This window comes from Notamacropus eugenii, chromosome 6 (assembly GCF_028372415.1).
Source record: "Notamacropus eugenii isolate mMacEug1 chromosome 6, mMacEug1.pri_v2, whole genome shotgun sequence".
Lineage (NCBI taxonomy): Eukaryota > Metazoa > Chordata > Mammalia > Diprotodontia > Macropodidae > Notamacropus > Notamacropus eugenii.
The window spans coordinates 79490415-79502769 of record NC_092877.1 but is presented as its reverse complement, the minus strand read 5'-3'; the positions used below and the strand labels follow the sequence as shown (position 1 = coordinate 79502769).

The following is a 12355-nucleotide window of genomic DNA, read 5'->3' as shown; positions in this document are numbered from 1 at the left end:
TCTCTTACGAACTGAGTCTTCCTGTCTCACCCAGGATCAACGTATAGTTGATCAGGAGCCTGATCCCACTGCTAATCAATGGGAGCTTTTGATGTACTTCGTATTCTATTTGGGTTAGTTTGCTTCTCCTTAGGCAGCCTTGGAGGCCTCTCACTCACAAAAGCAACATGTTATGTGTGCCAGGGAGTACAGACACTTGATTGGCTTAGCCTACTGCAGCTCAGAACTTCTGAGATCAACATTTACCAGTCTCAGTTTGTTTAGCAGCAGGGATTGTAGGCAATGCACTACTAGGTCTAACTCTTAATAATTTATAAGGAGAGAATTCCAAAAAGGTGGCTTGATGAAAAATAAGAACATCTCTGTGGTTTTAGAATACCAAAAGACTGAAAACTAAAATACCAAAAGATTTAAAAGTTCCTTTCTCTTTGTGGTAGAATGCAAATACCATCTAAAAATACATATTGAGCATCTATTGTTAGTAAAATATTGTACCTAGATATAATGAAAGTCTCTACTTTCAAGAAGCTTATGGTCTAAAAGATGATGAAAGGCAAAAAAATTTATGTGTATATAAAATACATAGCAAATATATATAAAGGACAAAAAAGTGAATAAATGTGTGGTTTTCCACATATGCATACACAAGTATGTAGACATGTATGTATGTATGTGCGTATATTTTGGTCTATATGTGGAAAATAGACCACTTACAGATGGAGGAAATCTGCAAAAAAACTGATTCATCCTATCCCCAAATGATGAAACCTGAAGAGTTATTCAAAACCATTAGTACTATTAATTCTGATACTTTGGTAAGCACAGCTAATTATTTTTAACACTACAATGAATAAATTTTTCTTGAACTTGTTTAAATCAGCTGGGGCAGGTAGGTGACACCGTGGATACCGTGTCAGACCTGGAGTCAGGAAGACTCATTTTCAAATGTTCAAATCTGACCTCTGTTACTTACTAACTGTGTGAGCCTGGTCACTTAATCCTATTTGCCTCAGTTTTCTTGTTCGTAAAATAAGCTGGAGAAGGAAATGGCAAAAATTCCAAAATCTTTGCCAAGAAAACCCTCAAATGGGGTCATGAGAGTCTAACACAATTGAAAAATGACTGAAAAACAACAAAATATTTTTTAAAAACTTTATCCTTACATGGTGAAAAAAAATTTAGCCAAAAGATAAAATAAGCTTCTTTGGCTTCTAGTCAACTCAAATAACATTTTTAAAAAACACTAAGATTGTGTGTGTGTGTGTGTATGTGGGAGAGAGAGAGAGAGAGAGAGAGAGAGAGAGAGAGAGAGAGAGAGAGAGAGAGAGAGAGAGAGAGAGAGAGAGAGAGAGAGAATTTTTGATTATAAAAGATAGTTGTAAAACCTTAAAAAAAAAAAAAAGTAGACCGTGAAGGCACAAATATATATGGCTTTTAACTTAACTGCTAGTATCTAAAATAAACACTTCTATATTTAACATGCTTCAATATGTTAAATTTTCTTTTATAAGATCCAAAGCAGTACTTCTTAATACGAGAATATAAATCCATAGCAAAAGCATCAAAGCAGCAAAGAATTTGAGAGTTGGAAGGGCCTTCAGTGACTGTCTATCCAAAGCCATACCTGAAGGAATTCTAACTATGACAAAATTCACTGGGTGGCAACCCAGCCTCTACTTGAAGACCTCCAAGGAGGGGAAATTCACACATTTTGAGGAAAGTCATTCCATCTAGGGGCACTGCTGTTAGGAAGTTTTTCCTGACATCTAGCCTAAATTTGTCTCTTCAGAATTTCCGTTCATTCCTCCTGTTTCTGCTGTCTGGGGCTAAAAAGAACAAAGGGAAGTCCTCCTCCATATCACAGCTCTTCCTTCTCCAAGCCAAACAACCCATTGCTTCAGCTGAGCCTCATGTCATGAATTCAAGACCCTTCAAAATTTAATCTTAATCAATTCACGCATCTTCATTCTAGTAGTTTCATCTTCCCTTCAAGGATGTCACCATTCTACATCCAAATTCCAAATATAATTATAGAACAGGTAACATCTGAAATCACATGCTTTGAATATTAACTGTTCACACATAAAAAAGATAATTTTGTTGTACTAGATCAAACTAGTACTAAAACAAAACAATGTAATTTTTGTATATTTAATACACTACAAAATATTATTCAAGTTAATTTAATGTATCTTCTTCCATAGAGAATTTTATTTTATTTGCTTTTCAAAACAATAATTTGTTTGTCATTGCATTTATAATGCTCCTTTGGTTTTATATTAATAATAAAATATATCCTTTAAGACAAGTGCTAGGAGAGTAATATTTTAATAAAAAACAGATCATAAAAATTATAGTCTACAAGCAAAATGCTTCCATAAACAAATTAATCTTTTAAATGGTTGCAGTGAATACTATAAAATATCTACCTCCTTAGTTCCTATTCATGTGGTGCTAAACAGAGAGGCAGGAAATCACAAAATTGTGCTGAGTGGGTCCATTGCAAATTTCTGCTATCTAATATCAAGTGAGGCCTCATTACAGCCAGGCAAACATTCTATTCCACCCACTATCCCACTCTCCAAAGCAACTATTCCAAACCCTCCTTCACCCCCCCAAAGCTCCCCCTTTCCATTTTCAAGTCTTGTTTCTCCCTTTACAACATTTATTGTACATATCCTCTTCTTTCCACTCATATATCTACAACCCTAATTAAAATTCTAATTATTTCTTGCAAAAGTCTTTTAATTGGTCTCCTTCCCCCAAGTCTTTTCCCACTCCAATCCTAAGTACTATCAGTCACTAACCTGCTAAGACAATTCTTCTAAAGCATAGATCTGACCCTGTTTCTCAGAGAATTCCAGTGCCTCTCTATCACCTCCAAGATCAAATATAAAAATCCTGCCATTTAAGATTCTTTGCAACCAACTTCCTTTCTACCTTTCCAGCTTTAAGTATGTTCAGCTACGGAGGTCTACTTATGAGTTCTTTTAGCATGACACTCTGTCTCTCATTTCTGCCTTTGCAGCAGCTGCCCCCCATGCATGGAATGCTTCATCTCCCCATCATGGTTTCCTTGGTTTCATTCAAGGATCAGTTCAATTCCTCTTTTTCCAAGTCCTTTCCTAGTTCCCCTAACTCATGTCTGCTTATATATCCTTTCAGAACACCTTCATCTACTCTAAATGTCTTCTACAAACCTAAATATTTACATGTTGTCTCTTCCATTAGAATGCATTTTGTGTGAGGACTGCGACTGTTTTTCCCCTTTGCTTTGTATCCCCTGTGCTTAACACAGTGTCTGGTACATAGAAAAGTACTTAACGAATGACTGCATTGGTATAATGACTCCAGATAATTTATGCATTTTGGGTTGTTTTCATCAGGATTTTCACTAGTGTTTAATAATGCTTTTCTACAAAAGCTATTTTTTAAAAGAAAGGTCATAAAACTAATAAAAGAATCATAAATTGTCAGAGCTAGAATTGTCTCATTTTATAGATAAGGTAACTGAAACCCATAGAGATTAAATGACTTGCAATAGTCCTAAAGCTAGTTAGAGACACAGTTGTTCTCCTGAATTCCAGTAAGAATTCATTTGATCACAGTCCTTCTTGGTCTTAAATGATAGAAACATGAATAGTATGGCCAAAATAAAATCTTCTCAGCTGAGAACTGGTGAAAGTATAACCTTATGTTACCTTAAGATGATAGGAAAATTGGCATAATTCAATGACTGTGAAACAAAATATTTAAAATTCCAAACTTGTTCAGGCAAAATTTACTCCAGTACTTCAATTAGCATCTTATCTCATCAGTGTAGGTACTCCCTTAATAAGATTCTTCAGGACTTTACATATTATGTGGTATATGCATAATTTTTTGTAACTCCTCCAAAGACAAGCTACTTGTACTACCATTAGCTTTCCTCTAGATATTTTAACATTTCTTATGTCCCAGTGGAGCACTTGGGCTGTTTATCTGATGTGCCAATTGTTTGGCAATAAATATTCCTGATAAGGTGTTTTATGCTACTTATAAGTCATCATTGATGATATACTACAGATATCTTATCCCAACAATCCATCTTCCCCTTGTCCTATTGGTCACTTGCTATTTTTTTTCTTCTCAGATTATATTTGATGATTCAAAGGCATGTAGTAGAAGAAATTGCAATTTTAGTGGCAAATTACTGGGAACCAATGAAAATGCTATGCAATTTTTCAAATGAGCTACCATCCCATTTCTTTTTCCTACTCAGTTCTGGTACAAGTTCATTGTTTACATACTGTGCTTTAGGACAGACAAATTGATAGATATGTATATATGTATCAATGGCTCAATTCAATTGACCACCTATACAACTGAATGTAATAATCTGAGCAATATGCATTTTATTAGGCATTGTTTTTTAAACAGTGAATGGTTAAGTTAATCTTTTTTGCATTATAAAGTATTTTAGTAAGAAGGTTTCTTAGTTCCACACATATTCATATTTAGAGAACCTTGCCAATGACAAGAAATTCTTCTATTTGAATTTTATACAAGACACCTTCTTTAATGCACGGATAAAGATATTTCTTTCTCTGTTGTATACTTCTCTTGATTTTCATAATAAATCTCGGTAGACAACTGAACAAAAGTTATAAAGCCTATAATTATATTTGTTAAAGAAATTATTTTGGGGGGGAGGTGAGAGAAAAAACATGAAGCTTACTCTCATTACATTCGACTCAGGGAAGGAATAAAATGCATACTCATTTTGGTATGAAAACCTATCTTACAATACAGGAAAGTGGGGGATAAGGGGATAAGCAGGGTGGGGGGGACGATGGAAGGGAGGGCATGGGGAGGAGGGAGCAATTAGAAGTCAACACTTGGGGAGGGACAAGGTCAAAAGAGAGAACAGAAGCAATGGGGGACAGGATAGGATGGAGGGGAATATAGTTAGTCTTACACAACACGACTATTATGGAAGTCATTTGCAAAACTACACAGATATGGCCTGTATTGAATTGCTTGCATTCTCAGTGGGGATGGGTGGGGAGAGAGGGAGGAAGAGAAGTTGGAACTCAAAGTTTTAGGAACAACTGTTGAGTATTGTTCTTGCATACAACTAGGAAATAAGAAATACAGGTAATGGGGTATAGAAATTTATCTTGCCCTACAGGACAAAAGAGAAGATGGGGATAAGAGAAGGGAGGGATGTTAGAAGGGAGGGCAGATTGGTGATAGGGGTAATTAGAATGTTCAGAGTTTTGGGGTGGGGGGAGGGGACAAATGGGGAGACAATTTGGAACCCAAAATTTTGTGGAAATGAACGTAGAAAACTTAAATAAATAATTTTTTTTAAAAAAGAAACTATTTTAACACATGGGATTTGGAAGAGACAGATGTGGGATTAGCTGATTAGGAAAATGGAGTCTGAGAATAGGATTTATATTTATATATGATAGCTTGAAATACAGGAATCATGTCAGAGGTGGCATCTGAGTTCAAACCTTCTAATTCCACAGCTATGTTCTTCCCCTCTTGTATAGGGTCTTAACCCATGTTCTTCTGGTTCTTCTTTGTCTGCTTTGAATGCTTTCGTACAGATCTCTCCCTTTTTCTTTACATTCATCATTTCTGTCTACATTAATTACTTTAGAGTATTCCATTAGATTTCAGTCTTTTTCCCCCAGTCTTAGTGCCCCATTTGGTTTACCATTTCCTTCTCCCCTTCTCCCATTTCCTTTCATCATGGATAAGAAGACAGCTAACCTCTCTATTGTTAATGTCAGGCCAACAAACAGAAGACTTGGTGCCCTTCAGCAGGAGAAATTCCAACCACCAGTGTTCGTTTCTTCTTTGTTTAACACTTAACGGATGACTGCTCTCCTCCTGAAACCTGTGGATTCACAACATCCTTCCTAGAGTATAAGTAGCCACTTCTCCTCAGAGTCCAGGCACTCTCTATGTACATGTTAAGTTCTTATCTATTAATTAGCTCCAGTGTTTGGTGGTTCTTCCTCCCATTCTACTCACTGTCTTGGTCTATTCTTTAATTGCCGGGCCCAGGTCAGGATCCCTTCTGTTTCTTCAGATCCATTATCTTTGTTTTTATCCTGAAACCCTTCTTCAATTTTCCAAAGGACAGGATTATTGTTTTTAACATTCTGGATAACACAGAGGCATTCCTTGGGTTTTTTTGGCTTTTCTTCTAAGGGGAGCTCAGCCTGCACTGTGTGGACTGCAGTTGTTGGGCATTGGCAAAAAGACAAATATCATGAACTCTATCACACATGTCACTGCATGTTTCTCTCTATATCAGGGGTTCTTAAACACGTTTGCATCATAGGTCCTTTAGGCCTACTGAAGCCTATGGATCTATTCTCGGAATAATGTTTCTGAATGCATGAAATAAAATACATAGGATCACAAAGGAAACAAATTATAGTGAAATATGGTTACCACACATACACACACATACACACACCTCACAGATCCCAAGCTAAGAACTCCTGGTTCTATCTTCTTTCTTCATGATACAGCTCAGACATTTCTTTCTACAGGAAGCCTTTCCTAATCCTCCCCAAAATGCGAGAGCTCGCCTTCCCTAACTGCCTTGTATTTAGTGGCTTTGGATTCACTGTATGTTTATTCTGCACATACTTACACATACAAATAACATGGTATTTTTTAAAGCACTTAGCATGGTGCTTGCTAAACAGTAGGAACTTAACAAATGGTTTTTCCCTTTCCCTTTCTCTTCCCCATTGTTCTTTGTGATCAGAGTTTATTTAATTTTTGCATTTGTTTCTCTAGTACCTTTTGAAGTATTTGATACACAGCAGGTACTCAACAAGTGCTTATAAAGTGATTTTTTTTTTCACGTTTATCATTCCTACTGCAGATCTCCTATGAGGCTCAGTGGTCATACCCCTGAAAGAGGTTTAACAAAATATGTAGTTATTTCACAAGTTTCAGAAACAAATTAGATGCTGTTATCCACTCAAAGAAAAAATTTTAAAATATAACAACTTCTAATTATAGACAATGGTTTGTGGGTAATTTTCCATAGTAATCATGAATAACTTTTCTAAAAAAGTTACGCACATCCTTTTTGGTGAGAGATATTTGACGCTCTATTTTGCTGTCATTTACTCAGAAGATTATTTGAATATTTAGATTTACAAATTATTTATATTATCCAGGCAAGCATTTTAAATAAGAAAAACTGTATTAAAAATATTTTTAAAAGTAAATAACGTATGTAATTTCTTCTTTAGTCTATTACATTTTCACTGATATCTTTCATAGTATGTATCTGTTTCCTAGATATGAAATATTCTTATTCAAAAGTTTATTTTACACATACTTCTTCATAGGGTTTGGGTCTTTTTAAAACTGCTACATGCTTATGCTATTTGAAATTTTCAAGCATATATTTTTTTTATTTCCTTCAAGAGCTATGATAACATATTGTTTCCTGGTTTCCTAGTTGTTAACGCCATCCTCTCAACAGTGACCTTCCATGTGCTCTAAATTCATTCTGCATGTTTTGACTTACACATGTGGTGTCCCCACTGGAATATAAACTTCTTGAAGGTAGAGACTATTTTTGCTTTCTCTTTGTATCCCTAGCACCTAGCATAATGCCTGGCGCGTAGTAATCACTTACTAAATGTTCATTAATTGACTCAAATATATACCTAATGGTAAATTTCATGAGCATAGAGACTGTCTTCATTTTCACATTCTAGCATTTTACATATATTAGGTGTATAATAGATATTTGTTATAGTAGAAACTAAATAGAATTGAAATATGAGAATATTCAAGTTACATGTTAATCTTGTTTCAAAAAATTCTAAAAGTAGCATAACTTAAAAAGTAGGAAAAAAAATTCTTTCAGAGTCGAATAACCCAATATTCCTATGTCCAACAACTGACCTTTTATAAAATATGCATGCAAAACTAAAAAGTAGTCTAGCTTTTTTCCTGCTTACCTCGGGCTGATTTGAAACATTCAAAATGAGGGCCCACAATTCTGCCCGAAGTGCTGTTGGGCTACCTTGTCTGATATATTGCTGAGCAGCAGCACTATCTTGTTCAGCTAAAACTGCCAAAAGAAAAAAAATACCATTTTAAGATTTGATTAGAAATATAAAAGTTGATAATTTTGAAATATATTCTAAATTACATAGATACAAAAAGTTTAAGAGAGAAGATCATTACCTGTTGCTATGTAGTGGTTTGATCTTTTTTTGATTCAAGAGCATCTTATTCTTAAAGCTTTGCTTCCTCCTAAGGTCATATTATTACCACATTGTAGTTCATGACTTTCTTCTTACTCATTTTTTAGGCTTTCAGTGTGATGGATAATGCCCTTCTCATAACACTACTACTGTCAAGTTTTGAATTGTTTTGGAGTTCCTGTCTTTTGTTCTAAGTTTTGACTGATAATATTTTCTGCCTAAGGTCTATCCCACTTCTACAGCAATTTATGGGACTAATACTCAATGAAAAGAGTTTTCAGAGGTACAAAGTCATTTTAAGATTCCAGGTCAAATCAAATCACACTTTCTTTCACACTTCCTAAAATTAAGTTCCTTCAATCTTTAATTTTCTTTAAGTTAAGAAAGTTTTCCAGCTATTGTGAAAGAAAAATACTAAAAAGAGATAAAGAGAAAGATAAGGACATGAGCACCTCACTAACATGTTATTAAAAAGAACTATTTTCAGAAGACAACGTGATGTACAGTGTAGGGATTCTTAACTTTTTTTGGTTTCATAAGGAAGAATGGTAAAGCCAATGGAGCCCTTCTTAGAATAATTTTTAATGTATAAAATGAATTCCATTGGATTAAAAAAGAAACCAATTATACTGAGAAAGTCATATGTGTGTATATGTATGTATGTATCACACACGTATAATATAAATATATATATATATGCATATATAGACATGCAAGTATAATATACATACACACAGTCTGTGACCCCTGGTTAAGAAACTTAGCCTAGTGGAAAGAGCTCTGATTCAAACCCCACTACTGATACTCACTTAGCTATGTCACAGTAGGTAGGTGACAATTTCTCCAAGCCTCAGTTTCCTCATATACAAAATGAGAATGATAAATACATCTATCTCACAGGGTTACTTTGATCAAATTAGGATCAAATTAAATGTATATCTAAAACACTTTGCAAATATTAAATTGTTATGTAAACTTTAACTATTATTATTACTATTATTGCGTAGAGGTAATAAAATCTATACTGTTAATAAAAAGAAAGAAGGATATGGCCAGAGAAAACAAAAGTCTGTAGAGCTCTAGTTACAAAAATGAATGCTAACAAGCAAGTACAAGATCATCTTTTATTCTGTATTTAAGGCAAAGGTTCTACAGAATGAAAATGAAATCTTACAAATAAGATTTTTTTAAAAATAATTATTGCATTTGGATTTAGGAGTCTAACAGTGTAATACTATAAAACATCTACATTGACATCACAGATGTCTGCGCTTTAAAAAAAAATCAAATTCATTAAAATCAGGAAAAATTTCATTTAACTAAGGGGAAAATATTCCAAAAGGCTCTAATAGCTGAATCAGTTGTTAAATCTTACATCTGAGAATAATCATCTGGAAGTATTATGGTTATATTTTCCCCTGATGCATGTGCATAATTCCTATTAACGCTAATGAAATGTGTGTGTATCCAAGACAAAACAGGTTTCCTTGATTTTAAAATAAAATTCAAAGGTAGCATAGGTTAAATTATCATCACAAAGATATGCGTCTGTGCTTTCTATTTCTTTTTTAGTGAACCAGTTGTGGAGTTTTTCAGCTGCCATTTTTAACTAGAGCTAAAATAAAAAAAGAGCCTTTTTTTGTCTAAACACATTTTCATCATATTTTTATTATCTACAGTTATGTGCATTGTCTCCTTAGGTTATTAACTTTTTAGGGAATGGATTATTTGGTAGTCATGCTGAATATAAACATTTCTTTAGGGAATGCTAAATTCTTCAGAATTTATGAGAGTTAAAACTCTAACTTACCTTTTTGTCCAAGTCGTACATGTTCATTTTCAAAAAGCTCTGAGTTTGGAGAGAAAATAACGTAATGAGATAGAAAATGCTCTACAGCATTATGTATAACTACTGCCACCCCTTTCAGGCATTTACAAATATGGATGCTACGATATAATGGACCACATTAAAATATTTCTCTCTAGTGACAATGGCCATTCTTTGTACATAGAAAGTGCCTTTTCCCAAGTTGTATAAAGTTGGGGCCTCATCTGAGCAACTTCTAAAAATACATGCAAAAGAAAGAATAAATCTGCTTTCGTCTCCTCCTAAAATAATTACTGATCTCACTGAAAAGAGAAAGCAAAAAGAGGTACTAAAACTAGAATTATCTATTAATTGTATATTTTCACACACGCATACTTTTGATATAAACAATGACTCATAATATCTTAAGATTTATCACCAAGCACTGACCACTGGTAGTACTTTTTTCCACTGAGAACTTTAGGATGCTAGTAATATATATATATATACTCACCAGAATTCTAATATAATAAATATTATTATTACAATGATTTGGCTAACACAAATATGTCCCTCAGAGTTATAAAGAAGAAGCAAGACTACCTAAGAAAAGAGTGTTAGCCCTATTCTCCAGTGTTGGTACCATGACAAACACGTGTAAGAAAAAACTTTATGTGAGTTTGTATACATATATAACAGGACCAGTAAAAGAAAAAAAACATAGTTTATTAAGTTGTCAGATATATATTCAATGGCAGAATTTTTCCACATTGTATTTGTAAATAAGCTGAAAAGTATAGATATGATAAAATCTGAACAAAATAATAAATAAAATAATTTACACATGAATTGATTTGAAAGACAGGTTCAAACCCTTTTCAGCTACAATTTAAACTTAGAGATTTATAGATATAGATATAAATTTAAATTATAGCAGTAAAGAGAATTCAAAAGTTGAAGAAATTATCTGCATACTTAAGGTCTATATAAATATAATTTTTAACCTTATTTTACTTTAAGCAGAAGTCATTGTTTACCTACCTTAATGATATTAAGGACAGTACAAATGAATAGTGATGACTACAAGGGGGAAACTGGAGTTCAAACTATACAGGTTTTGCCCAAAAAATTAAGTTTGCAAGCCTAATAACTTTTAAAATCACAAGTCCAGTCTTTATCACTAATAACTTTTGAAAAGATGGTTTCTAGGAAAAAAAATTATAAAATCCCTTATAACTGATAATATTCCATATCAGTTTCTTATATAGCATTTCTTAACAACGTAATGATAAGAAAATGCATTTTGATTTTTAAAGTAAAATGTTAAAGGGCTAATTTAAAATAAGATGAGCCTATAAAAGAAGGCCATTTATCAATATTATATTTCACTTAGCAGATAAACTTACCAGGAGGCACTTGTGTAGCATCATCAATACCCAGTTGTCCTGTATTTAAGCTCAATTCAATAAAAAACTCTTTCTGAAAAATAAAAATAAAATAGGAATAAACAGAAATCTCAGGCTTACTATTCCTAAAAATCTCCAAATAAAAAATTCATTTTCATTAGAAATGAAAAACATTTTCCAGATAGTGCTGAGTGCCCTTTTTCTGAGATTATTATTTGACATCTACTAATTTTTAAAATACAGTAAAGAACAGAGATTATACAAAGCAATATAATTTATACTATTGCATAATTCATATTTTAAAGGATGAGAAGAATTCACATTTTTCTAAACAGTTCTTTCTCCCCATCTATATGACTTTTCTCTTTTACTGATACTATTTTTTCCAAAAAGAACAACAACCTTCAATTTTATGTCTTCCTATTACCAAGTACTTTTCCCTTTTAACTTTCCTGATGCTGATTTTTAATATCTACTATGAACACAACAAAGCGGAGGCCAGAGGAAAAATAAATAACAATCCCTAAATACTCAGATCTTTTTTCCAGATTTTCCTTTTCCCAACAACTCATTTTTAAAATCGTTTTAAGGTTTACACAATGCTATCCTAGGCACAATTGTTTGCAATAGAGAGTACAAGGATTATTATCCTCATTTTGTAGGTAAATTGAAGCTCCAAGCAGTTGACTGGCCTTTCCCCTGGTCAAATACCCGGCAGATACTGGAGCCACATCTTGAATTCTGATATTCTCAATAGTTTCAGTGCTTCTCAATTTAATTACTTGAGATGGTTATTGTAAAGAACCACTATGTTCTCTTATCAATTCTTGTGGACATTGTAGTGTACTGTCATTTTGTGTATCATGGTTTGGGTTAGTCCTTTTTAACTAGGCTTAAATTAT

General features: G+C 33.5%; 1 protein-coding gene across 6 annotated transcripts in view; it reads right to left on the bottom strand.

Annotated features, from left to right (window-relative positions):
* TBC1D19 (TBC1 domain family member 19) overlaps nt 1-12355 on the bottom strand; it is a 117923-nt gene that overhangs the window by 65672 nt on the left and 39896 nt on the right. For all 6 annotated transcript variants that reach the window (XR_011969512.1, XR_011969513.1, XM_072620418.1 and 3 more), the window contains 3 exons: nt 11454-11526; nt 10051-10089; nt 7992-8104 (listed from right to left, as the gene is read on the bottom strand). Coding sequence is in view for 4 of the 6 variants with exons in the window: in XM_072620418.1 (XP_072476519.1) it covers nt 7992-8104; nt 10051-10089; nt 11454-11526 (225 nt within the window). In the remaining 2 variants the exon portion in view is untranslated. The remainder of the gene's footprint in view (nt 1-7991; nt 8105-10050; nt 10090-11453; nt 11527-12355) is intronic.